The 26,528-nt window shown below is 36.6% G+C and overlaps 10 protein-coding genes across 10 annotated transcripts; 4 read left to right on the top strand and 6 right to left on the bottom strand.

Moving 5' to 3' along the window:
- Positions 1-506: 506 nt before the first annotated feature.
- On the bottom strand, positions 507-5,153 carry DFA_02888 (uncharacterized protein; the record flags this gene model as incomplete). The annotated part of the gene is made up of 4 exons (XM_004362438.1): positions 507-1,266; positions 1,348-1,546; positions 1,613-3,417; positions 4,111-5,153. 4 exons carry the CDS (start codon positions 5,151-5,153, stop codon positions 507-509), a joined length of 3,807 nt encoding a protein of 1,268 aa, XP_004362495.1.
- Positions 5,154-5,434: 281 nt separating this feature from the next.
- Positions 5,435-7,069, bottom strand: DFA_02887 (uncharacterized protein; the record flags this gene model as incomplete). Its single annotated transcript, XM_004362437.1, has 2 exons — positions 5,435-6,724; positions 6,827-7,069. The coding sequence occupies 2 exons, from the start codon at positions 7,067-7,069 to the stop codon at positions 5,435-5,437; spliced, it is 1,533 nt and encodes a 510-aa protein (XP_004362494.1).
- A 986-nt stretch (positions 7,070-8,055) lies between these two features.
- Positions 8,056-10,393, bottom strand: glnA3 (glutamate-ammonia ligase; the record flags this gene model as incomplete). Its single annotated transcript, XM_004362436.1, has 2 exons — positions 8,056-9,631; positions 9,681-10,393. 2 exons carry the CDS (start codon positions 10,391-10,393, stop codon positions 8,056-8,058), a joined length of 2,289 nt encoding a protein of 762 aa, XP_004362493.1.
- A 1,787-nt stretch (positions 10,394-12,180) lies between these two features.
- Positions 12,181-13,461, top strand: DFA_02885 (uncharacterized protein; the record flags this gene model as incomplete). Its single annotated transcript, XM_004362435.1, has 3 exons — positions 12,181-12,701; positions 12,803-13,003; positions 13,068-13,461. 3 exons carry the CDS (start codon positions 12,181-12,183, stop codon positions 13,459-13,461), a joined length of 1,116 nt encoding a protein of 371 aa, XP_004362492.1.
- A 56-nt stretch (positions 13,462-13,517) lies between these two features.
- DFA_02884 (uncharacterized protein) lies at positions 13,518-14,416 on the bottom strand (the record flags this gene model as incomplete). The annotated part of the gene is made up of 5 exons (XM_004362434.1): positions 13,518-13,590; positions 13,655-13,702; positions 13,974-14,058; positions 14,141-14,326; positions 14,410-14,416. The coding sequence occupies 5 exons, from the start codon at positions 14,414-14,416 to the stop codon at positions 13,518-13,520; spliced, it is 399 nt and encodes a 132-aa protein (XP_004362491.1).
- Positions 14,417-14,802: 386 nt separating this feature from the next.
- Positions 14,803-15,316, top strand: DFA_02883 (uncharacterized protein; the record flags this gene model as incomplete). Its single annotated transcript, XM_004362433.1, has 3 exons — positions 14,803-14,825; positions 14,943-15,130; positions 15,222-15,316. The coding sequence occupies 3 exons, from the start codon at positions 14,803-14,805 to the stop codon at positions 15,314-15,316; spliced, it is 306 nt and encodes a 101-aa protein (XP_004362490.1).
- A 240-nt stretch (positions 15,317-15,556) lies between these two features.
- Positions 15,557-16,130, bottom strand: DFA_02882 (uncharacterized protein; the record flags this gene model as incomplete). The annotated part of the gene is made up of 3 exons (XM_004362432.1): positions 15,557-15,758; positions 15,838-15,923; positions 16,023-16,130. The coding sequence occupies 3 exons, from the start codon at positions 16,128-16,130 to the stop codon at positions 15,557-15,559; spliced, it is 396 nt and encodes a 131-aa protein (XP_004362489.1).
- Positions 16,131-16,871: 741 nt separating this feature from the next.
- DFA_02881 (uncharacterized protein) lies at positions 16,872-20,753 on the top strand (the record flags this gene model as incomplete). The annotated part of the gene is made up of 3 exons (XM_004362431.1): positions 16,872-17,107; positions 17,182-17,279; positions 17,356-20,753. 3 exons carry the CDS (start codon positions 16,872-16,874, stop codon positions 20,751-20,753), a joined length of 3,732 nt encoding a protein of 1,243 aa, XP_004362488.1.
- A 106-nt stretch (positions 20,754-20,859) lies between these two features.
- On the bottom strand, positions 20,860-21,588 carry DFA_02880 (uncharacterized protein; the record flags this gene model as incomplete). The annotated part of the gene is made up of 1 exon (XM_004362430.1): positions 20,860-21,588. One exon carries the CDS (start codon positions 21,586-21,588, stop codon positions 20,860-20,862), a length of 729 nt encoding a protein of 242 aa, XP_004362487.1.
- A 2,826-nt stretch (positions 21,589-24,414) lies between these two features.
- DFA_02879 (uncharacterized protein) lies at positions 24,415-26,373 on the top strand (the record flags this gene model as incomplete). The annotated part of the gene is made up of 3 exons (XM_004362429.1): positions 24,415-24,491; positions 24,652-24,885; positions 24,960-26,373. 3 exons carry the CDS (start codon positions 24,415-24,417, stop codon positions 26,371-26,373), a joined length of 1,725 nt encoding a protein of 574 aa, XP_004362486.1.
- Between the last annotated feature and the right edge of the window lie 155 nt (positions 26,374-26,528).

Here is a 26,528-nt window from a genome sequence, read left to right as displayed (position 1 = left end):
GTTATTAAAGGGTAATGAATCTTCATTCATACATTCAATTGTCCAATCAAAACCAAACCATAGATGATTGTTGGGATTATTGATTCCACTCTGCCCTTTAAGTCGCCCGATCTGTTACATCAAAAAGAGAAAGCTCTACAGTGGAAAGCACAAGTGCCATGGCTTCAAGTATGAGGTCGTCATCATAGCTCCGAAGGCCAATGTTATTGGATCGCTGATCCCCATAAAGGATCAAAGCACCACTTCAATATTTCTAAAGATAGTGGTGTCGTCCAAAGTTTGGCTAAAGGTCCAAATCAATTAAAAAACATTCTCTTCTTGTAAATTGTAGGATCAATCATTCATCTCTTTGGTGACTCTCATCATTCATAATGGTTCATGGAACAGTTTGCATCAATCTCTTTCATATTGTAATCAAAACAAAAAGATTAATGTCAACTGTTCCATGAACCAATCAAGTTAAATCAAGTATCTAAAATGTACGTAATTATATTTATATTTATTTATTATTTCTTATCAATCATATCAATCTTGTTATTTATCCTAGATATACTTTTTTGTGCCTCTCGATGAGCATTTATCAATGCTTGTTGGTTATTTTGTTGTTGTTGATGTTGTTGATTATTAGTATTGGTGGTAGTAGTATGATTCATTAAATTATTGGTTGTTTGTCTGCTGTTTGGAATGCCGCTAAAAGAGGTGGTGGAAGATGATGATGAAGTTGTTTTAGGTCTGGATGAATTGTTGTTGGTTGAAGAAAGTGGTGTAGTTACAATATTATCTTGGAAATGTACTTTGTTATTGTTCATTGTCAAAAAAGAAGAAGAAGAAGGTTGTTGTGATGGTTGTTGTTGTTGTTGTTGTCCAGTAGTATTTGAATTAAACTTATTCATCGAGGAAGCAGTTGAAGTTAAATAATTGAATTTTGGTGTAGTACTTGTAGTTGAAGTGGTTGTTGTTGTTGATCCCAATGGATAGGTTTGTATTGAATGGTCAAATGGTTGTTGTTGTCTATTATTATTTGATGATGATGTTGAAGAAGATGACCCGGTTGTTGACGATGAAGAGGACATTGATCCTTTACTATTTGCATATTTCTTTTGTAAATCATTATAACTATCCATAACATCATCCAATTTATCGGATCTATTTCTTAATTCCATTACCAACAATTGTTTCTTTGTATCCATATTTTTCATATCTCTCATCAAATTCTTCATACCAATTTTAAAGTTTGGTATTTGTTTCTCGAGTGATACTGCCGATCTAAATAAATAATTAAATTAAATAATTAATAACCAACCAACCATCTTTAATATTCTCTCTCACTCTATTATATATACATACTCTGATTTAACCAATTGATTTAAAAAGTTAAAATGTTCCTTGATCAATGCAGATGATTGTAAATCTACAGATTTAGAGGTACGAAGTGCCAAATCTTTGGATGGTGAAGGGATCTTGATTGATGGTTTAGGTATATTTGATTTTACTTCTTTAATCTTTTCATCTACTTTTTCAATATCTTGTTTTAATGATTGATTTTCTAAAATATAAAAATATATAGAATTAATAATTATTATTATATTATTATTATTCATATATATATTACCATTTAATAATTGTTGATGTTGAGTTAGGAGGTATTGAATTAATTGTTGATTTTGTGAAGGGTTTCCTTGTAATAAACGATTGATTGCATCTTTATCATCAAATGTGAAATTGTAGTTGGTAGGAGAAGGGGTGGTTGGAACAATCAATGAACCAACAGTGATGGGTGATTGAGTCGATGCTGCAGTGGTTGGAGTGGACGGTAATTGCATTTGCGATGAATAAAGAGAAGAGTATAAAGATGGTGTAGTATTTCTTGGTTGTAAATCAATAGTATCAAGTGCCAATGTATGAGGTGATTGTACCTTGCCCTGTTGTAGTTGTTGTTGTTGAGTTTGTTTTAAAAGTTGTTTATGTTGTTCTTCAAATTGTTTTTGATTTGATTGTAATTGAATTTCATAATGATACTTTAATTGTTGAATCTTACTATTATGTTCTGATTCTATACGATTAATATCTTGTCTCTGTAATTCCTCTTGATCCATTAATTCCTTTGATTTTAATTGTAATGATCTTTCCAATCCAATAATCTTTTGATTTAATTCAATATTATTATTATTATTATTTTGTTGTTGACCATTAATCTTATGTTGTTGTTGACTTTGACGTTCATGTTGATCTTGTTGAATTTGAATACTATTTAAACTATTTTCCAAATCTAATAAATGATTGGTTCTCACATTTACAATTTCATTGATGATTTTCAATTTCTCTTGAATCTTTGTATCACATTCTTGAATAGTTTGCTCTAATAATTGTCTAGTTGTCATTTGCAAGAGATCGATCTTGTCGAGTACTCGTGACTGCAATTCTTCAACCTTTACATTATTCATTCCACGTGACTCGATTTCCTTGTGATTGTCATCAACACCCAACTCTAGATCAATCTTTTCAATCACTTGTTCAAGACATTGTCTAGAGTAGGCACGATAATGTTCTATAGTCTCCTCCAATTGTTGTCTCTTTTCTTTACTTTCTGTCATTTGCTTTCTAACATTTTCCTCTAGCTTTCTGTATCTCTCGACGCTATCATCCAACTGCTTATTTCTATCTCCAAGGTTTCTATTGAGACTGTCTATTTGATTTCTGTATCCTTCCATGATCGCTTCACTCTCTAAAAAGGTCGAACTTGTTGCCTGTTGTTTCTTTTTCATAAACTCGCTAGCCTTGCTCTGTAGTTCGCGATACGACGTTTCCATCTTATCAAGTGCACGGTTAGCTTCAAAGTTTTCAATTCTAAACTTTTCAAGTTGTCCCTCTAATTGTTGTCTCTCGCCTTTCATCAGATTGACCAAATTACCAACTCCATTTAAATCCAGACGCAACTGTTGGTTTTCAAGTTTCATCTTGTTGTTTTCATTGCCAAGTGTGGTGACTTGAGATTTGGCCTGTTGAGCATCAAGTTTAATCTGATGATTCTCATCTTTGACCTGTATAATCTCTTGATCCAAATGATCATACTCGCTACGAATATGTTGATAGTCTAATCTAACCTTTTGAACGTCTGATTTAAGTTGTTTGATTTCCAATTGTGCTTGTTGTTGGTCCATCTTGAGTTGACCATTTTCACTTTTTGTTTGTTGAACGTCCATTTTAAGTTGTTGATTATCCACCCTGAGTTGATTACATTCTGTCTTGGCTTGTTGTGTCTCGGTTTGCAGTTGGTTGTTTTTAATGGTGAGGTCAGTGTCGTGCAAAGTAAACTCTTCAGCCTTGTCTTTGAGTCGCTTGATCTGTGCACGCAGAGCAGTGATTTCTTCGGCACGCAATCTCGCGTCTTGGTCATGTGCGTGGTCAAGCTCGTCCCTGAGCATCGATATGGTCATGTTGAGCGAGTTGATGTCTGCGTCACGCTGCTGCAGCGACCGCTCGAGATTCTGGATGATATAGTCACGCTCGTCAATTTGGCGGCGCATGTCGTCGTTCATCTTTCGCAGGTCCTCGTAACGCTGGCTCGTCTCGTCATAGATACGCTTAAAGTCGTCGTTCTCGCGACGCACCGACTCGTGTCGCGCACGCATGTCGTCACTCTTGCCTTTGAGGTCGTCCAACAGTCTCTTGTACTCGTCGTTGTGGAACTTGGCCTCTTCCAGCTTGGCGCGGAGATCGCCCACCTGCGCAGCCAACCGTTTCACCTCTCCCTCCGAGTCAACAGTCACGCGACTCGCGGACATTTGCTGCTGCTGGTTCTTGCGCCACAGCTCGTCATTATCCTTTTTCAACTGGTCAATGATACGCTCCAACTGCTGGTTTCGGTCGCCCAGCAACTTGGTCTCGTCCGACTTGGCCTGTTGCAACACTTCATAGCGCAGTTTGTGGTCGGCCAACATCGACTCGTACAGTCTGTCATTTCCCGGCTGCACAATTGGCTGCTGCTGTACTACACTCGACTGCATCATCAACTTTTGTCGCAGTTGTTGGTTTTGCAATCTCTCTTGATCCAAGTCCAATCTTAGGGTTGCCAATTGATCTTGAAGACGTTTCATCTCGCCTTCTAACCTTGCCTTTTCATCTCGCAGTTGTTGTACCAACAAGTGGTCTGATGATCCCGATGTCGCTGGCACAAACACCTGCTGTGGTTGTGGCACCTTGTTTCCAAAGTCACATATGCATTGACTCATTTGGTCGGCGTTGGCCACCAACATCTGCTTTAGTTTCATAATAAGTCTCTGCAACTCTTCAATCTCGGCAGTTTTGAGGCTCATCTCTTGCGCCAACTCGCTGTCTTCGTCAGGTTCCCTACCCTCTCCAATGAAATGGTACAATTGCAACTTGAGTGATATATTCTCCTTTTTGTAACTCTCTACAGCTTCATGCAACTCTTTCAAAGTAGGTGTCATTTGGTCCAAATCATCAAGTGATGTTGTTGTTCCATTCATTGATCCATTATTACTTCTATTACTACTACCACTACTCGTTGCAGCACTACTATCATAACTATGACTATGATTATTATGATCAGATCCATTATACTTGTTATCTGTATATCCCAATTTATCATTTACAATATTTACAACTTGATTTGTAGTCTTTTCTTTCTGTTGTTGTTGTTGTTGTTGTTGTTGTTGTTGTTGTTGTTGTTGTTGTTGTTGTTGTTGTTGTTCATTTCTATTTACACTTGATGATGACAATGATGATGATGATGATGTCGTTGTCGTTGATTGTTTTTTGACAGCTGAAGCAGCAGCAGCAGCAGCAGATGAAGATGAAGAGTATAATGATGATGGTTGTTGTTGATGTTGTTGTTGTTGTTGTTTTGGAGTAGCAGTAGTACTTTGTTTAAATGGAGTAGGAGAAGTAATACCATTCAACTTTTTGACAGGTGTTTGTTGATAGATTGCAGTTGTATTTGGGTCTGGGTTGGTATCAAATGATTCGTCTTGATGAAAGAAACTATCGTCCTCTACATCATTGTCATCCTCTAAAAAGCCATATTGTTGGTATTTGTTGATGGTTGGTGTTGCTGTGTTTGGTGTACTTGTACCTCCTCCACCTCTTGACGGAGGTGTAATCACACTACCACCACGTTGTCTATTACTCATTTGTCTATTCCTATATGAACAAACAAACTTAACATATGTGTAATCGACTCTATATTCTATACTTCTATATTTATATATATATAAAACTTATTTAATAATCAACCAAATAATGAATCATCATTGTCATCTTCAACTTTAAAAAAAAAAAAAAAAGAGGGAAATTTAAAGACAACGACACATAAAATCCTAAACAAGTATGTTCCATCTAATTTACAAAAGTATTCTATATATATTATATATATATTGTATATTGGGAAAAAAAGTGATAAATGATATAGTCTTTAATGAGAAGTTTCGGTAGCTGTTGTTGTTGGAGTTGTTGGGGTCGAGGTTGGTGGTTTCTGTTGTAAGATGGGAACAACATAATCTGGATGAGGTGAAAGTTTTCGATAGAATGCCAAGAGGACGACGAAACCAGATAGGGCAATACCTGCAGTGGTAAAGAATAGGACCTCTCCACCAAGAGTAGGGCTTGTGTCTGCTTTATAGTTCCAAATGGATTGTGCCCAGATGGGTCCGAGCATACGGGCCAAGGAGCCACCGGCAGTGAGCCAGCCCATCTTGGTACCTTGCAACTTGGGGTTGAGAACCTTTGAAAAGATGGCATAGATGAGTGACGAGGCGATGGGGTAGCCAATCGAGACAAACACCGAGCCGAGGAAGAACTGCCACTTGGGAAGTGAATTCTCCCAATGGAAGGGTGCACCATAGTTGGCGAGCAACAAGAGTGCAATGAAAAGACTCAAGAATCCAAAGAGGGCAGTCTTTCGATCATCGATCTTTTTGATAAATGGCATAGCGATGATGATAAAGACGGCCACCGACAAGATACCAGTACCGCCCAAAATAAATCCGTTTGCTTTGACTTGCCAATTATAGTCTTTGGCCGTCATCTCGGTGAGGATCGTTTCAAACACTGCAAAGATTGAAATGACCACTGCAAACAAATAGATTGATACAAAGATGGGGAGTGTCTCGTTATGTGCCTTTTTAATGGGTGTGCCAACCGATGCTCCGTCCTCTTCAACGTCACCTCCGAGTAATGGTTTGGTTTCCTCGCCGGCACTCTTCTTGTCTTCACGAGGTGGATCAAATTTAATGAGTAGTATGAGAATGTTAAATGCAGCAGTAACCACCGATAAATAGGCGGGTGCTGTGTATTGGTTGAATAGGAACTGTCCCTTTTGAGCATGAAGGTATGCCATCAAGAACCCAATACCTGGACCGAGTACAAAACCGACACCTTGTGCACCCGACATCTTGCCCATCGTAGTTGTCTTGTTGGAGATATCAGACTTTTCCGATGCAAATGCTCTACACACCGACACGTTACCTGCACCAAACCCGACGATAAAACGGGCAACAGCCATAATAAAGACGGCCTTTGATCCAAAGAGATAGCACACAGCGTACAAAATATTACCAATCATTGAAATGACAATTGAAATGACCAATGGTTCACGTGTCGGTCTACGATTAGACCACCATCCAAACAACGGTGATGCTATGAATTGTCCTGCACTATAACATGCTATAATCCATCCATTATATTGTCCAAATGATGGATCTATCTACAAAATTGAAAATCAAAATAGAAATAAGTATAAAAGCTAATACTTGTGTATACACAATGAATGAGTAGTGTACATTAATAATCTATGGTTTTGACATACATATTTAAGATAATCAAACATTGATGGCATCATCACAGTGAAACCTATACTTTGAAGAAAGACGGTCAGGACCATCAGATTTATATACATTGCATATTTGTTGCTCGGTTGAACTGGGTGTACTTGTGAACCATGTGCTGGTTTTGGTAACAAGTCATCGTCTTCATCATTTAGAGTATATCGATTATATGATGCCCCATTATTGACTCTTTCAATGTCATCTTTTGAGTATTGTAATGACATTGTAAACTGTTAAGTATTGTACTACTACTACTATTACTTGTGTATTATTACTATTACTATTGTTGTTGTTACTATTACTAATACTTTTTACTACTAATATTAATAATAGTTTATAATTGTACAAATATAGATTATATATATATGTTTAGTCCTATTCCTACAAAGTTGTGTCTTTTTGAAATTGAACTGAGCTAACTAAGGAAGAGGGAGTTGAAGGAGAAAGGTGGTGGTTGTTTAATTTAAACTTTCTTTCTCTTTGCTCGTTAGGCGTTTTCTCCCGAAAACTTATACACACCAATAAAAATGGTAAAGACAACAACAAAACTTAAAAGTACGTGTTGTTGTAGTTGTTTTGTAGGGATAGTTAAAAGTTAATTAACTATTGTGTAGTAATATGATGTATGAATGAACAATAATGAATGTAATCCATGTGAAGATGGGCGAGGTTCGGAAAAGGCTCTTTACTTTTAATTTTCTATAAGGTGTATTCGGTTGTGCAGGTCTGTTTTTTGGGCCAAAAAATCCAAATTGGAGGAGCTCAGCTCTCATTGCATCATCCATTTGACCACGTTTGCCGATTTTCAACGTCGGATTTTTGTAATGCCCAAAATTGGTAATGTTATGTTGTGTTGTGATCACATCCCGCTAACCATCATTATGACTCAATATAAATAACTATCGATCGATCTATCTATCTCTATCTAGACTCAACGATCACTAACTATCTTTATATTTTTTTTTTATCTAAAATTTATCTAATAATTAGATTTATTAATGTTTGTTGTGTTTTTGGAAGGATTTGGATAATATTATATAAATAATAAATAAATTGGTAATTATTATTATTACTACTGCATTTTTGTTTTTGGAGGGGGTTTTGGTTTTGGTTTTGGTTGGGGAAAAATGGTATTTGGCTGTGCATCGTATTATTATTAATTATTATTACTATTATTATTATTATTATTATTTGATAATGTATTCTTAGTTTAACGAAGGAAAAGAATTTCTGAATACTTTGGAAGTGGCCAAAGACTATCTTCAACGATGGTTTCGAGGTGATCACTGTAACGACGAACTTCGTTCATGATGGGGATGACGGATTGGTTGAGATGGGTGGCACGGTCACAGTCGCTTTCGATCGAGGTGGCGTGCTTGATGGCGTTGTTGAGCTTGATGTTTTGCTCCGAGAGGAGGTTGATGCTCTCGATGAGCTCGCCGAGATTGTTGATTTGGGCGGTTGGTTGCTTAAAGTTGGGTTGCGATTGGATGAATGGCATGATCGAGTTGAGCGACTCGGCGACGTTGCGTTGGTGCTTGTAGCAGGCTGGCAGGACCGAGGTGGCGACGAGGTCGTACATGGACTTGGCTTCGATGGCAATCGACTTGCTGTAAAACTCGTAGAGGATGTGTTGACGCGATGCCAACTCGACAGGCGACAAGATGTTGTTGGATTGCTCAAAGAGCTTGATGTTCTTGTCCGAGTTGAGCAGGCTGAGGGCCTCGGGGGTGGAACGCAGGTTGAGAAGGCCGCGCTTGGCGGCAATGTCACGCCACTCTTGACCGTAACCGTCGCCGTTAAAGATGATACGCTCGTGGGTTTGCAACACCTTTTTGATGACTTGGTTGTAGGATGCAGAGGCGGGTGTGCCGGCTGCAATGGCTGCTTCGATCTCCTTGCGGATATAAATGAGCGATTCGGCAACAATGGTGTTGAGAATGATACATGGGAACGAGGTGACTTGCGACGAACCGACTGCACGGAACTCAAACTTGTTACCGGTGAATGCGAATGGGGAGGTACGGTTACGATCGGTCGAGTCACGTGGGAGTGGTGGGAATTGGTCGACACCCAACCACATGTTGTTGACCTCGTTGTTGGCGGTAGTCGATGTGGTCGATGCGGTCGTGTTGACGCTCTTTTGGGGTGGACTGGTCAAAGTGGTCTTGTTGGACGAGATAATATCACGCACAACCTTGTCCAACTCTTGACCGAGGTAGATCGAGATGATGGCTGGTGGCGCCTCGTTGGCACCGAGTCTATGCTCATTGCCTGGGTTGGCAACGGATGCACGCAACAGATCAGCGTGTAAATCGACGGCACGGATAATGGCCGACAAGAACAAGATGAAACGTGCGTTTTGCGATGGGGTGAGTCCCGGGTCCAAAAGGTTGACACCGCCATCAGTGGCGAGCGAGTAGTTGTTGTGCTTGCCCGACCCATTGACACCGGCGAATGGCTTCTCGTGCAACAAACAGATCAAGTCGTGCTTGATAGCCACCGACTTTAGGATATCCATCAACAACATGTTGTGGTCCGAGGCAACGTTGGCACGCTCAAAAATGGGTGCCACCTCGTATTGGCCTGGGGCAACCTCATTATGTCTCGTCTTTAACGGCATGCCCAACTTCCAGCATCTCCACTCTACCTCTTGAATGCAAGCTACAATTCTAGCATTCATAGAGCCGAAATAATGGTCCTCCATCTCTTGTCCCTTTGGTGGCTTGGCTCCTACCAAAGTTCTACCACAATTAATTAAATCTGGTCTTGAAAGATAGAAATGTCTATCAATTAAAAAGAATTCCTAAATTAAATAACAAAGGTTAGATATACATGTTTGTTTGTTTGTCTTTGACTGAGGATTCGCATACTTGTTCAATACCGAGGGTTGGGAAAACCTTTTTATGTTTTTCACCAAAGATGGAAGAGAGGACGGCGAGGGCAGCGTCAGAGACATAGTCCATACTACGAAGGAGTGGGGTCTTTTGATCGAGGGCTTCTCCAGTCCATGAACAAAAGGCGGTTGGAATGCAGAGGATGCTACCGTTGACTTCACGCTTGATGAATGGGGGACTGGTTGGATCCCACACTGTGTAACCACGGGCTTCCCAGGTGCTACGTAGACCACCTGATGGGAACGATGAGGCATCGGGCTCACCCTTGATCAATTGCATACCAGAGAATTCGAGCAAGAGACGGTCGTCTCCTGGGAAGATACTGATAAAGGCGTCGTGTTTCTCGGCGGCCAATCCGTTGAGTGGTTGGAACCAATGGGTATAATGGGTGGCACCCTTCTTGATGGCCCACTCCTTCATACCGTTGGCTACCATGTCTGCAATGGCCGGGTCGAGTGCTTGACCCGTTGAAATAACCTCACGGATCTTTTTGTAGCAATGCGATGGCAATGTCTCACGCATGGCATTGAGACCATAGGTATCACTGTCGTATATGGTGGTGAGTTGATCGGCACTATCAGCAACCGTTGCTGCTACTGGTGCACGAGAATCAATCTCATCAATCATTTTTGATCTTCTAGTTTGTGCCATTCTAATATTATTATATTATATTACTCTAAATATATATGTATAGTTTACTACTTTTCAAAAATATATTAATAATTAAGTATGATGATGCTAATGACAAAATGAAAATTCTTGCCAAGGTTTGTCTAAAAATAAATAATGAATGCGAAGATTGTTTGTTTGTTGTTATCACAAATATCAATGGAATACTATTGATATTATTATTATTATTATAAATATGTTATATATGTTATATATATATCTGTTGTTGTTGTTGTTATTATTACTTGATGCTATATTACTACAAATAATTGTTTGTTTGTTTGTTTGTTTGTGTGTTTGTAAAATATGTATGTATGTTATTATCTCAATGAATGATTGGTGGAGACCCCTCATCATATAAATAGAGTCGTCGTGTTGTGTGGTAAATAATTTAATTTCAAAAGTGTGCTCTCACTACATACACTCCATTGTATGAATGAATGAAAGAGTGAATGAATCATCGGATTATTTTGATTGGAATCTGAGTAGTTTTCATATTTTGTGGGGTGTATAAAGTGTAACAAGAGTGTAGGTAGAGAGAAAGAGAGGATTATAGGATCTTGAATTAGACACCACCTCGCTGCTATTATTTTAAATAATAATCATTATTATAAATATAGATAGACAAAAAAAAATAAAAAATAAATTCCCAAATGTGGTCGGTTGTTGTTAATTTAAAAAAGAAAAGTTGTAGAAACTATAGAGTTTAATAGTTGTTTGTGATAATAATAAATAGTGATAATAAGATGATCATGTGATGTGATGTGATCTTACCTTGAAAAGTATATTTTGTGATGATTATTATAATTATGATATGAAAAATAATAAATAAAGAGAGAGGCTTAAACTAGAGAAAAGATACCTTTAAATATGTATCTCTTGCTTTTGCTAAATAAAAAGAGTAAAATAATAATAATAAGAGGAAGGGTTGAAGAAAATGAGAATCGACGGCGATATCGTTGTTATACAGCTCGGGCGAGCCAAAGTGAGGAGATGGAAGTTACACTTTCGCGTCAAAAAAAAATAAATTAAATAAATTAAACTGACGTTCGGTTTTTCAAAGCTCTTGGGGCCGCGACCCTTTGTAGATGCCTCTTTCGGTCGGTTAATTATTCGTTTCGTTTATTGATGATGCACCATCAAACCTATCAAAGAAAGATTGGGGCTCCCACTTGTCCTTGGCACACAGGCTAACTAACTTAGTTAGTAGTTGATGTATACACCAACTACAAATTTATTTCCCGAGATCGACTCATAATAATCTGTCCATTATATCTATCATCTCATCTATCTCAACTACGTAGATATAGTACTGTACTGTAGTATAGTACTAATCAACTTGTTTGTAAATAGTATGATGAGTATTATTTGTATTTGTATTTGTTATTTGTTTGTTGTTATTACTCTGCTCTCTTGATAATAATGAGATGGTGAGCGAGGTGCGAGGGAAGGGAGTTTTTTTAAGTTTTTTTTATTTTTTTCATTCATGACTGAGAGTGGGTGTTTGTTTCTGATGAATCTGATCAAGCGAAAGTTGAGCAGCAGCATACCCATTATCAATATATATCATCTTCATCTTCTTCAAGATAGTTAGATAGTTAGTATTTGGTTGTAAAGTAGTTTGTGTGGTTGGTTTGATCGTTGTGTGTGTGATATAGATAGAGGAGGCAGGCAGACAGAACCCTAACCCACTCTGTATATATATATCATATTGTTACAATCATCATCCTGCAATCTAATCTCATCAAGGATAATCATCATCATTCGTAATGTTTGCAACAAGATCATTTGGTGTGGTCAATAGAATAGTAGTAGCTTCAACAGCAGCAACAACACCCAAAAAGAGCCACATTAACCTATACAACAGTTTAATTAGCAACATCAAGAGTAACAACATCAACATCAACAACAATAACAATAGTATCAATCAATCATCTTTGTTATTATCATCAATGTCAAGAAGAAAGATTACAAATGCAGGCAGTAAAGGAGGTCAGCAACAACAGCAGCAACAACAACAAGGAGGAGGATCGAGCACAACACGTTTATCACAATGTGCACTTGCACTAAAGGATTGCAAGTTCTACACAACCAAGCCTGGTATCAAACCTGAGCCATATGTCGGTCCCCCACCCACCCTAAACGAGATTGTCAAGTTGGACCTCTTGCAAAAGGAGTCACCCGAGACAATCAAGGAAATATGGATCAAATATCACGAAAACAAGGATTCTATCTGTGCCATCATTCCAGCCGATGTCTATTTAAATTTAAAAAAGAGAGCTCAAGCATGGTATGGCACTCCACACAAGCACGATACATAGTGATCGTACGATCATAATCACATCTCACATCATAATAACAATCTTTTATTTCAATCTTTATATTATATAGTCCATTGTTTGTTTTCCCATTGCCAGGTGACAAGGGATACATTTCGATTCTTTATCAATACCAAGAGGACTATTTTATGTATACCTATTTGGACCAATTCAAGAAACATCATGTTGACGCTGTCCCATGGTTGTCAGCTGCACATTACACAGATTTAATGGCTTCCAAAGGAATTGTTTTAATGAGAGCCGATCCAAATTTGTATGTCTAAATAATGATTGATGATCGATCAATCATGATTGATTAATATTTATTTAATTTATAGGGAAGTTTTAAATACAATTCAAGCACAATATTTATACAGTCAAACACAAATCTTTTTAATGGATGATAGAAAGTTTAATATCATGCAAAGATTCACATACAATCCACAAAACTTTGATTTCAATAGCGTATTACGCGAGATTGAAGGTCAAAAGTCATTATTGGAGATTGATAACAGTAAAAACCCATCCGCTGCAGCAGCAGCAACTGGAAATGAAAATACAACAACTTCTACAACTTCTACCTCTACCGCCACCAACACTACTAAACCAACTTCAACAACTCTGGAAAATAATAATAATAACAATGTATCTAAAGAACCAAATACAAATACTACTTCTACTTCTACTACTAGTACTAGTGCTACCACCACCACGACAGCCGCGAACAAGTGATGTGATTAATCATTTATCAAAAAAAAAACAACTTGATAGAAATTATATAAATAATATTATACAATAATTGTAATATGTGTTGTTGTTGTTGTCGATCGATCACAGACAGATAAGATAATCTTACATCCACTTTTTTCAAAAATAAATATATAAAAAAGTAATATAGAAAAAACAAACAAACAAACAAACAAACAAAGTGATCACTACTGTTTGTTTTGCTTTACTAGTTTGATACAGAGTTCTAAATATAATAAAATTTAAATGTAAATGATTCTAATCGTTGTGTGAGTCATGATGGGCTTTATAGAGGTCATGGAGCTTTGAGAGGACCAAAGAAAATAAATAAAAAAATAAAACAAAAGTGTCCTAATTTTAAAAAAATGAGAAGATCAATCATTTATTTTTTGTTTACTTGTTAATAAAAAGGTTCTCCCTTTCTACAATAGTAATAATAACAATAAATTATATATATATATACTGATTGGTTGATGTACAATTTCTTTTATCCACACATAAAATAATCATTCCCGGATCTATTTGGATTGGCATAGGATTTGTGTATCTCCTCAAAGGTTTTACCCATTTGACATAGTCTTTCTAAAGAATATAAAAAAAAGAGGTTTGGGTATTGAAAGTCAAGATGTATTGAAGAGGAAAGAAATAGGAGGGTCAATCTTACCTTGGAGTAAAAAGTTATCGAGATCTTGGGCAAATTCTCGAAGTACACCAGCAGCGTTTTGATTAAGAACAACCTGGGCACTGTTTTCAATAGTAAACTGGTCTCGACCGATAAAATTGACACATGCCACCTTTTCTCTAGCGGTAAGATTGGATTCTTTAATGATTTCGATAGCTTGTTCACTTTCTATAAAATTTAAAAATATATATAATAAATACAGAATCCAAATTTAAATATAAATCTAAAATTGATTATAATCAATTACATACTTGTCATTGTTGTTTGGTTTCTTTACTAGATCGATTGATATAGAGTTCTAAATAAATTTATAAACTAAACGTTCTATCTGTATGTATGTAATGAAACTTTAAATGTAAATGGTTCTAATCAATTGATGTGCTTTATAGAGTTGACAGACATCCATGGAGCTTTGAGAGGACCCAAATACAATAAAAATAATTTTTGCCTAGCATTAAAAAATAGTGGCATATGCACGTGTATTTTTAAGATTTTTGTCCTGTTCACCTAAAAAATCGATATTAAAATACACGCTTGTGTTCTAGGGTTCTTCCTCCTCGGCCTCTTTAATCAGTATATTTCTTTCTTTTTATTAGTTTATTTATTTGAACAATAATATTTATTTTACAACAACAAAATACAACATGACATTAAAAAGTAAATGTAAGTTGTTAAATCAAACATTGATAGCTCGAGAGAGGCCTTAAATATAAATAAATAATTAACCAAGACACACTACCCACTGCTCTCTGTTATACATCTTTTCTTTTTTTTCTTTCTATAGACTTGGACAAACAACAAGAAGCTGTAGATATAGTTATAGGGATTCCGATCTTACCGCTACAGAAAAGGTGACATGTGTCAAATTTATCACAGATGGTTATGCCGATGAAGCTCAAAATATTATTTTTCAAAACGCTGCTGGTGTTCTAAGAGAATTTGCCCAAGATCTCCAAAAAGCTAGCAATCAAGGTAAGAATGATAGTACTATCCGATACACGATGTGTAATTATATATCTCTTCAAACTAATAATTTTAATAATGCCAATTTCATTCTTTTTAGAAAAGATTTTAGAAAAGCTTGACAGAATCATTGGGATGATTAGCACTTTAAATCCACGTCCAATGGGCAACCTTGCCGGTTCTGTTTTCATGTAGAGTCAACTCGAGTTGTAATATTTAATTTAACAAATAAATAAATAATTCTATACATTGATCGATTTGTTAAAATGTCTCTCCGTCTGTCTTTCCTTTGTATCTAGTTGTTAATTAATTCTCTTCAACTAAAGTTTAGTGCTAGAAGAAAAAGAAAAAGAAAAAAATAAATAGATGGTTAGAGATAACAAATATACACCTCAAGGTGAATGATAGATGACGGACGATCAATGTCTAATTTGTCTATTTGCAAAGACCGATACTTTGTTGGAGGTCATCATAAAGATTTCCAAGTAGAATGTTGGTACCATCTTTTATTTGACGATCAAATCTATCATGCACGTCCACTCTATAAGTGCATATCCTGTAACATTTTTGCTCATCCAATCTTTCCAAAGCCTGACTCTTTGATATGATATGCCATTGGAGAGTGTCAATTCCGATACTAGTTGGAGTTGAACTCTTCTGTTTCTTTTGTTGATGTTGTTGTTGTGGTGGTTGACATTATATATATACATATATACCATTCGATTGAAATTAAAATGAGGGATTTTTGTAAACGTGTTGGTGGTGGTGGTGGTGGTTGCTTAGTTGGTCCAACAGGGCTTTGCTATTTAAACAATAAATTCTTTTGAAGAGGAAGACGAGGAAGTTAATAATGAAATAGAATAGAAGAAGAAGAAGAAGAAGAAGAAGAATATGGACATACCTTTTGAACAAAAATAATCGTACTGGTGAGGAGCCAACCTGGACCAACAAAAAGATAAATCAGGCCTGTTGATTCATCAATGATCGATTTATCTTTTTGTTGGTACATGCTTACAACGTAGATTGGAACACCACTGACTTGATTTTGTTTGTTGGTGATCAAGATATTGATTGGATAATCTTCTTTACAGTTTTCTTCAAATTCTTTCCCATATTAAATGAAGATCTCGTCATCAGGTAAATATCTTCGATCGATGGCTTTAACTACAAATGAAGTTTATTCTTTTTTTGAGAATTGGAGATGTCTCATATATTCTTGATTGTGAATCCTTTATGAAAGGAATACTAAAAAAAAAAGAGAGAATTTAAATTGAATGATCAACTTTAACAAATCAATCATCAATATTAAAATAAAGAATCAATCATATATTATTTGCTTACTTGTTAACAAAGAGTTTCTCTCTTTTCTTTCTACAATATATAGGATAGATTGATAGATTTGAGGTACGTACTTCTCATCTTCTTGTATCTGTATGTTTGATTGATCAAAACTAAAAACTAAACTGAAGAGTTAATATATTGTTAATCAATGTATATATAAATAAATATATATATATATATATATTTATAGTATTTTGTTTGGTTTAAACAAAAAAGTAAACCGAACAAGGATCAACACTTTTCTCATTCATTTAGAAGATTTTTAATTAATTTTAATTAAAATCAAGCAAAATGAACTTGCCTCTTTGCTTGTATGATTAATTGTACATCATAGCACTCCCTCAGATTAGATAAATAAATTAGAGAGAGAGAGAGAGAGATATATATATATATATAATATATAAATAGGATGACAACATTACAAGAACATTCTATACAATTCAATATAGATAGAGGAGGAACATTTACAGATATTTATGCAGAGTTGCCAACTGCACCATACCATGTGATTGAAAAGCTATTGTCTGTCGATCCATCAAACTACAATGATGCTCCAAGAGAGGGTATACGTAGAATCATAGAACGTCTATCTGGTGAATCAATACCAAAAGATAATGTATCAACAAAGTATATTAAATCAATTAGGTATGTAAATTAAAGTAATAATACAAATCTTGACTAAAGTACTTACTCTCTATATCTCTCAATCTTTTTTGTAGAATGGGTACTACAATAGGTACAAATGCATTACTCGAACGAAAAGGTGAAAGAGTATTATTGATCATTACAAAAGGTTTTAAAGATTTATTACAAATTGGTATGATTATATATATATATATATATGGTGATGAGGATTATATTTATTAATATTAATATTGTGTTTATGTGTTTAGGAAATCAAAGTAGACCAAATATATTTGATTTGGAGATAAAGAAACCATCTTTGATTTATGAAGATGTGTTGGAGGTTGATGAACGTATATCTATATCGGAGCTGGCAATTGACCCAATCGAGACAACGTCTGGACAAACAAACGATGTGGTTAAAGTGATTAGAGCACCGGATAGAGAAAAGATTCGAGCTGATTTGGAGGTATACCGAAACAAGGGAATCAACAGTGTCGCCATTGTATTTGTACATTCATATATATTCCCACGTCACGAAGAGATGGTTGGAGAGGTGTGTCGAGAGGTTGGATTCCAACAAGTATCGATATCAAGTCGACTCATGCCAATGGTCAAAGTCGTGCCGCGTGGCATTACCACCTGCATCGACGCCTACCTCACCCCAAAGATTGAAGAGTACATTAAACAATTTCTGCGTGGGTTTGATAGCGGTATTGGGGATGTCGAAGTGTCGTTTATGATGTCGGACGGCGGCTTGTGTCCAGTTGACCAGTTCCGTGGGTTTAGATCGATTCTCTCTGGACCGGCAGGCGGAGTAGTTGGGTATGGCAGCACCACGTATACAGGCACACACCCAGTGATTGGGTTTGATATGGGTGGAACGAGCACAGATGTCAGTCGTTATGACGGACACCTCGAACACGTGTTTGAGACTGAAATCTCGGGGTTGGCAATCCAAGCACCTCAACTCGACATCACCACGGTGGCCGCCGGCGGAGGCAGCAAGCTGACATTCAAGAGCGGGCTGTTTAGCGTCGGTCCCGAGTCAGTCGGCGCGCACCCCGGCCCAGTATGCTACCGCAAGGGTGGCGAGCTGGCCATCACCGACGCCAACCTCGTGCTCGGTCGTCTGCTACCCGAGTTCTTCCCAAAGATCTTTGGCAAGACACAAGACCAACCACTCGACTTGTCCGCGTCACAACATGCGTTTGAGCAGTTGTCCGAGCAAGTCAACCTCTTTCAACGCGAGAATGGGTTGGATCCCATGTCGGTGGATCAGGTCGCACACGGATTCATCCGTGTTGCCAATGAAGCCATGTGTCGTCCCATCCGAAACATTACAGAGGCCAAGGGATTCGACTGCGCCAACCACGTGCTTGCCTGCTTTGGCGGTGCTGGTGGACAACACGCCTGTGCCATCGCACTCAACCTTGGTATGCCCAAAGTCTTCATCCACCGATTCTCGGGTATTCTCAGTGCGTACGGACTTGGACTGGCCAGCGTTGTCATTGAAAAGCAGGAACCCAGCGCACTCGTATACACCTCTTCCAACCTCCCAACATTTGCCGAGCGATTGGACGTACTCCAAGCACAAGCTATCGCCGATCTAACGGAAAAGGGACATACCAAAGAAACAATCACCATCGAACGTTATCTCAACCTTAGATTCACAGGTACTGACACTGCCATGATGGTAGCTGCAAATAACACCGACAAATCATACGAAGACACATTTAAAGAGAATTACAAGAGAGAGTATGGATTCTTGTTGACAGGTCGTGATTTAATAGTTGATGATGTAAGAATTAGAGCGTCGGCAACTGGGTCAACTCTTAAACCTATTTCAGTGCGATTGGGTACTGATAATGACAAGGTAGAGCCGTCTACTTGGACTATGGCCTATTTCACAGGTCTGGGACGTACACGTACTCCAGTCTATCACCTCGATCGATTGTTGGGTGGAGACAAGATAACAGGTCCCGCCATCATTATAGACAATACTAGCACGATTGTAGTCGAACCAAATTGCAATGCAACCATTCAACCTGGCAATGGAAATGTAGAGATTGAAATTGGTGGTGGCAAGGGACGTCAAATTGGCACTGAACTCGATCCCATCTCATTGTCGGTGTTTTCACATCGATTTATGAGTATTGCAGAGCAGATGGGAAGGACGTTGCAACGTACTTCAACATCGACCAATATCAAGGAACGTCTCGATTTCTCGTGTGCGATATTCAGTCCGCTTGGCGAGCTGGTTGCCAACGCACCGCACATTCCTGTGCATTTGGGGTCGGTCGGGTCAGCTGTCACCTACCAGATCGAGACACTTGGCGATGCCTGGAAGCAGGGTGACGTCATCCTCACCAACCATCCACAGGCTGGCGGTAGTCATCTCCCCGACATGACAGTCATCACGCCCGTCTATGCACCCAACCATACTGAACGTCCAGTGTTTTATGTCGCTAGCAGAGGTCATCATGCCGATATTGGTGGCATCACTCCTGGATCAATGCCGCCCTTTTCAAAGACACTCGAAGAGGAGGGTGTGGCGATAAAGTCGTTTAAAGTAGTCGAAGCAGGTGAGTTTAGAGAAGACAAGATAAGAGAGTTGTTTGCCAAGTCGAGAAACCTGGCTGACAATATATCAGATCTCAAGGCACAGGTCGCTGCCAACAACAAAGGTATTAGATTGATGCAAGAGCTGATCAACAGTTATGGACTGGACGTTGTACATGCCTACATGAAACATGTACAAAAGAATGCCGAGTTGGCGGTACGTGACATGTTGACCGAGATATCAGTGTCGCGTGGAATGGCATCCAAAGATACACTTGTCGCCGAGGACTATATGGATGACGGATCACCCATTCGTCTCGCACTGACAATTGACCGTGCCGAAAGAACTGCCATCTTTGACTTTACAGGCACAGGCGTACAAGTACACGGCAACACCAACACACCTCAATCTATCACCAAGTCGGCCATTATCTATGCACTGCGGTGTCTTGTCAAACGAGACATTCCACTCAACCAGGGGTGTCTAGATCCCATCACTATCATTATCCCCGACAACTCTCTATTATCCCCTGACGAGCATGTAGGTGTTGTCGGTGGCAATGTACTCACGTCACAGCGTATCACCGATATTATCTTGTCGGCGTTTGGCGCCTGTGCCAATTCACAAGGATGTATGAATAACCTCACATTTGGCGATGAAAAGCTTGGATACTATGAAACGATTGCAGGTGGTGCTGGCGCAGGTCCCACATGGCAGGGATGCGATAGTGTCCAATGTCACATGACCAACACCAGAGCCACCGACATTGAAGTAATGGAGAAACGGTATCCCGTCATTGTCCGAGAATTCTCTATCCGTCAAGGATCCGGAGGACAAGGTCACCATCGCGGAGGTAACGGAGTCACCAGAGAAATTGAATTCCTCAAGCCATTCTCAGTCAGCATTCTCTCTGAACGCCGTTCATTCCAACCACGTGGATTATTCGGTGGAGAGAATGCTCAACGTGGTATCAACCTTATTATCAAAGGTGGAAATCAAGGAAGAATCATTAACCTCGGTGCCAAAAATTCAATCAACGTTGAAAGTGGTGATCGATTTAGAATTCAAACTCCTGGTGGAGGTGGTTATGGTAAACCCAACTAAAAAGTAAAGTAAACTAAAGTAAAGTAAAGTAAATAATTAATGTAATGTAACATATATAAATATTAGAGAGAGCGGTTTATTATTATTTGGATTATTCTATTCTATTCTATTCTATTCTATCATCATTTGACAATTCTAATAAATATTGATTACGTGTAAATCCATGTAAATGTTTAGTGCCAAATAATTTCATTCCAAACTTTTCCAAGATCTTGTAGCTTGCTGGATTATCAACTCTTGCAGATGCATAGATTGATGTCTTTATATCTAATCCCATTGATATGAATGCACGACCCAAACAATGAACCACTGCAACGAATATCTCTGATCCATAACCCTTGCCCCAAAACTTTTTATTCAACAAGATTGTATATTCTAGTTGAGCCATTGGTAATGTTAAAATTGATTCACCATCCGATGCCGATGTATCAACTTTTAATGGTATTCCAGTATGTCCAACATATTTATTATAGTCGCTGTCCAGATTTGTTGTTGTTTCTTGGTCACATTTTTCAAAAACCATTAAACCTAAATAAGGAATACCAGAATCCAATCTCTTGTACCAAAGATCCAACATATTATCTATTTGTTCTTGACTGAAATATCCAGTACCAAACATTTTAATTGATTCACTGTCCTTGAATAGAGCATTGTGAAGTGATCTGTCATTTAGATCATTTTGAATGTTTCTAATGATCAATCTTGGTGTTTCAATTGTATACCCTGTTACAAATGATTTATCATCTTTGCTGGTAGTAGTAATAGTAACTTTACAATTATATGAATAATAGGTGTATTCGAATGAATGATTAACAATAGTAGTATTGACAACCATCCCTTGATGAATAGATATAGATAAACAAACAGATAGATAGTGAAAGGGGATTACATGAATGAATCCCTATTCGCACTCTGTTGGTGCCTCAAAAGGTGTGATCGTTCGTCTGCAGATTTGGGAACCCGACGAAAGTTTAATTTAATTTTAAAATCAGATCTAACCCTCGCTCCCAATTGAAACAGTGCGACCATTCAATCACAATCCGTATATCTATCTATCTATTCATCTATGTTCATCTCTTGGATCTTTCTTTCATTCAAACAGCTTAGATAGGAACATTGAATGAAACCAAAATAGAAATCATATATATTGGTGGTTACAACAACTAGTAGTATACTATTACTACAACTATAGAGTATTCTATTCTATTCTATTCTTTCTCTTTGTAGACTATAATACTATAGTATAGCTATACTATAGTACGGATGGATGGATGTGTGGATAGATAGAGAGAGAGATTAATGGATATAGATAGAATGTAGTAGTACTACTTGTACTAGTATGTCTCTATCTATTAGTTGGATGATGTTTTACTCTTTACATCAGGTGTACGTATACACCAATATAGCTGTTTATGTGTATTATACATTATACATTGGTTACAATCGCCATAGAAATGCAATGACATACATTCAAAACAACTATATCAAGATATATAGATTTCCCCCCACTTACCCACCTTTCACTTTCACACACTCTTCTCTTGTGACTCGAGTCGAATGAAATGAAACAGTGTGTTTGTTTGTGGATAGTCATATTGTTCTAAACTAGAGATAAAGAGATAGTAGTATCACTCGAACAGATAATAATATTTGTTTGTTCCCTCGCCTCCTCCTCAAAACAGGAACTTCACTATAGTATCACTCTTTTTGGTAAGATATTAAATATTTATTTATAGATTATACATTCCATTCCTTTCCACACCCTCATTCATTCATTTATTGTACAAATATCGGTTTATAAATTATAATTTATAAATTTTTAAAGATTTATATTATCTTTGAAAATTATTATCCATCCTCTCCTCCTCGTTCTTGTTCAGTGCATTTGTATGTGACTATGGAATTTACATTCCATTCATTCCATTCCATCTTTTTGTTATGTTATTTTACAATTTTGGGTAAAGAGTAGGAATTTACTTTTATTCTACTTTTGAACAAACACAAAGTATAGGATGGACTGACTTGGAAATCACTTAGAGGTAGTAGTTTTGGATGGATGGATAATTATTCTTCATAATTACATGTATAAAGTTAACTCTGTCTGTCAAAATTAAATTGTTGTTTGTTCCATATTAATGTTATACACTCACTTTCATCCCCCTCCACATACACATACACATACACTCCCCTCCATCTCTATCTTTTTATTGTAATTTAATCCATCCAATTTCATTGTCACTGTGACACACAACCCACATCCTCCACAAACACCACTTCCACTTATACACACACAATTGTATTTGTTATTGTTATTTTCGTCATCGACAAATCTATCATCCAGTCATTCAATCATTCAATTGTCTTCGTCGTCGTCGTCGTCAAGTCATCAAATCAAATCATACTCCACATTCATAAATATTTATTTTTTAGTGTGTGACAGACAAGACAGGAATGCAAGGTAAGGTTATAACCTTTACCTTCCTTGTCAATACTTCCTGTCATGACTCTCTCTCTCATTATTATTCACACACACACACATATACACCAAAATATATTTATATATCTATCGATCGGATCATCACCTACCCCTATCAATGATGGATGGATGGGGTAAAGTTGATTGATGGACATCATTTATTTGTTTTTTCAACTCTCTCAAAATTAGGAATCACTAGAATAACCCTAACCGGCGCGCGCGCGAACAAAGTAGCAGATGAGATGAGAGAGATGGAGTATATTATATTATATTATTGTTCTACTCCTAGTACTACTATTTGTCAGTATCAACTGTAGGATGAGGAGGATAAAGGGGTTGATGTTGTTGTTTTAATCTAGTGATCTAGATCTTGTTAACTCGCACCACCATCCCTTCCCATGCTTATCCTACATGAGTGTCTGTCACACAAATCAACCATCAATCCTCCCTTCATTCACATTGACCACTCACCACACATCAATAGCGTATAGTAGTTATATGCATATCGCAATTGTTGTTTTAAAACAACAAGTGTCTCCATGGACAACAACAAGAGTGTTAAAAAAAAATTGAATGAATGAAGGAAAAAACAAACCAGTAAGTACGCACGCATACAATACGATGCGATGTGATGTGATGTGATATTAAAAATAATACAATTCAGTATATACATGTTCGTAATATTTTTGTTACACATAATAATTTAATTTCTTCATAATATCCTTTCTTCTTCATTCATTATTGTTTGTTTTGTCCAAGTGTGTGTGTGATCCAACAACAACAACAACAACAATAGCCATAATTAATTTCGTTGTTGTTTTTTCATTTGTTTGGTTATTTTTGTTAAATTATCTTCTTGTTGTCAAACAATCGATTGTCCAAATATATATATAAATTATCCTATATATATATATTTATCTAGATTCATCCCACAATCTATTTCCATCCATCCATCTATCTTTTAATTTATTTATTTATAGTACTATACACACCCATCCACCCGACACCCATCCATCCATCCAGGATCATTAATAATCTATCTATCTATTTATTTATCTCAATATTTTTTGGACATCAATCATTCATTTCCATGACGATCGTAATTTTAAATATTTAATACTAATCATTCATTCAATTCAATCAATCAATCTATTTTTATATTTTCGAAACGAAAGATCAACATAAATGAAATGCGAGCGTTGGTCATATACACACCAAAAACATTTCCAAACAGATGTATTTTTATCAAGAGACTTGGGTAAGTAAACAATCAATAACAACCAACCAACCAAAAAAAAAAAAAAAAGAATTAATTCTTATCATTATTATTATTATTATTATTATTTATTATTATTATTATTATTATTATTATTATTATTATTAATATTATGTTATATATATTATAATTTCTAATCTCTATAGATTATGGATAGTGATCCAACCATTTACAAAAGAGGATTTACAAAAATACAATAATCGAAATAATAATAATCAAAATAATAATAGTATTTATGATGAAGATAACAATATAGATACTGCCACTCCCAACTATTATAACAAAAAATCATCGAATCCAAATACTCCAAAAAATGCTAAAAATGATATTCAAGAAAGTAGCGAGTATAGAGTAAATCCAAAAAAACAATTAAAAAAGAGGTATGAATACATATATATATATTAAATTAATTCGATTATGTATGATACTAATTATGTATTGATTTATTTATTAGACTATCACAATCCAATTTACCAACACAACCAAAAATTCAAAAAAAGAAATTATGGAAATCAAAATCGATGCCACCCAAGGAATTTATGGAGTTTAATCAAGACTTGTCTGTTCAATTACCACCAACACCAACATGCTCCAATAATTTCAACTTTAAAAATAATAGTAGTGGTAGCACGACAACGATGAGTGATGCTGGTAGCAGCAGCGGTAGCAGTAGCAGTAGCAGCAGTAGTCATACACCATTTAAAAAGAGAGGATTGGTACGTTCCTATTCACCTCCATCCGACACTAAAGAGATGTCTATGACTTTGCCAAAATCTGCATTGAGAAAATCATCACATACACCAACTAATCATATTATCGAGGAGACATCTTCTTCTGCCGTGTCCGACACTCATACTCATCCAACAACAACATCATCATCATCAAACATCTCATTTAAAAATAGTCAATCTGATATTGGATTTAAACAATTTAGTAAGCAAAGTTCATCATCTTCCATTTCATCATCCATATCATCCTCTTCACTATCGTCAACTACAACCACTACAAGCAATATTAGCAGTAGCAGTTGTAGCAGTTATTCAAATTCAAATTCAAACATTAAATCCAACTCATCCTCTAATTATATGAGTAAATTATCTTCATCGAGTATGACAACACCCCCTCCTCCAACTACAACATCATCATCATCGACAGGCACCAAAAAAATATCAATGAGTAATAAGATTCTTCAAAAATCCATTTCTTTCCAAGAGAATTTAAAGTCACCCAAAGGTTACCAAAAACTTGGTATTTCACCAGACTCTTCTTCTGCAGCTGCAGCCTATGCGGAAAAGGTGTCTAGTTCACCTGACATTTCATCTACACCATTGGGTTCACCTTATTCGTCAAACTCATCTTTGTCGAAATCAAATAATAGTATTGGTAACAACACCAACACCAATAATAATAATACTACTAATCCACTCAAAGAATCATTAAAATTGAAACCACCCACTTCTTCTTCTTCTTCAGGAAGATATTTCAATAATCATTCTAAAACTACCAAACAAAATGATAATATAACAGATCAAGAAATATTAGAAGATATTAGACAATATGAATATTGGAAATCAACTTCTACAACTTCAACATCTTCAACTTTTACAACACCGACCATCTCTGGAGGACTACACCAACAACAACAACAACAACAACAACATCAAAATAACAATACCAATACAAAATCATCATCTCACGGCTGGAGTTTATCACCAAAGAAATTGTTAAGATCAATTTCATCAAATAATCATCATAATAATAATCACCATTCCAATAATAATAATAATATTAATAATATTAATAATGGTGATGAAAATTCAAATTTAATCAGAGGTGATACTAATCCATCTTATAAATTGATAAAGTAGTATGGTGGTATAAAAGAAGTAGAAAAAAGTTTATTAAAATAATAATAATAAATTTATATATAATGTATAATGTACAGTTAATAATCCAAGGATCAAGTACTTGTCTTTAATATTTTTTGATATTTCATACTATTCTTTGGTTTTTACCAAAATGT

Source organism: Cavenderia fasciculata, assembly GCF_000203815.1.
Source record: "Cavenderia fasciculata unplaced genomic scaffold Scf_Dfasci-G-b-205a01.r1-3, whole genome shotgun sequence".
In the NCBI taxonomy this organism is placed as follows: Eukaryota; Evosea; class Eumycetozoa; order Acytosteliales; family Cavenderiaceae; genus Cavenderia; species Cavenderia fasciculata.
Note: the sequence above shows the minus strand (reverse complement) of the source record. Positions and strands in the feature narration are given on the sequence as shown.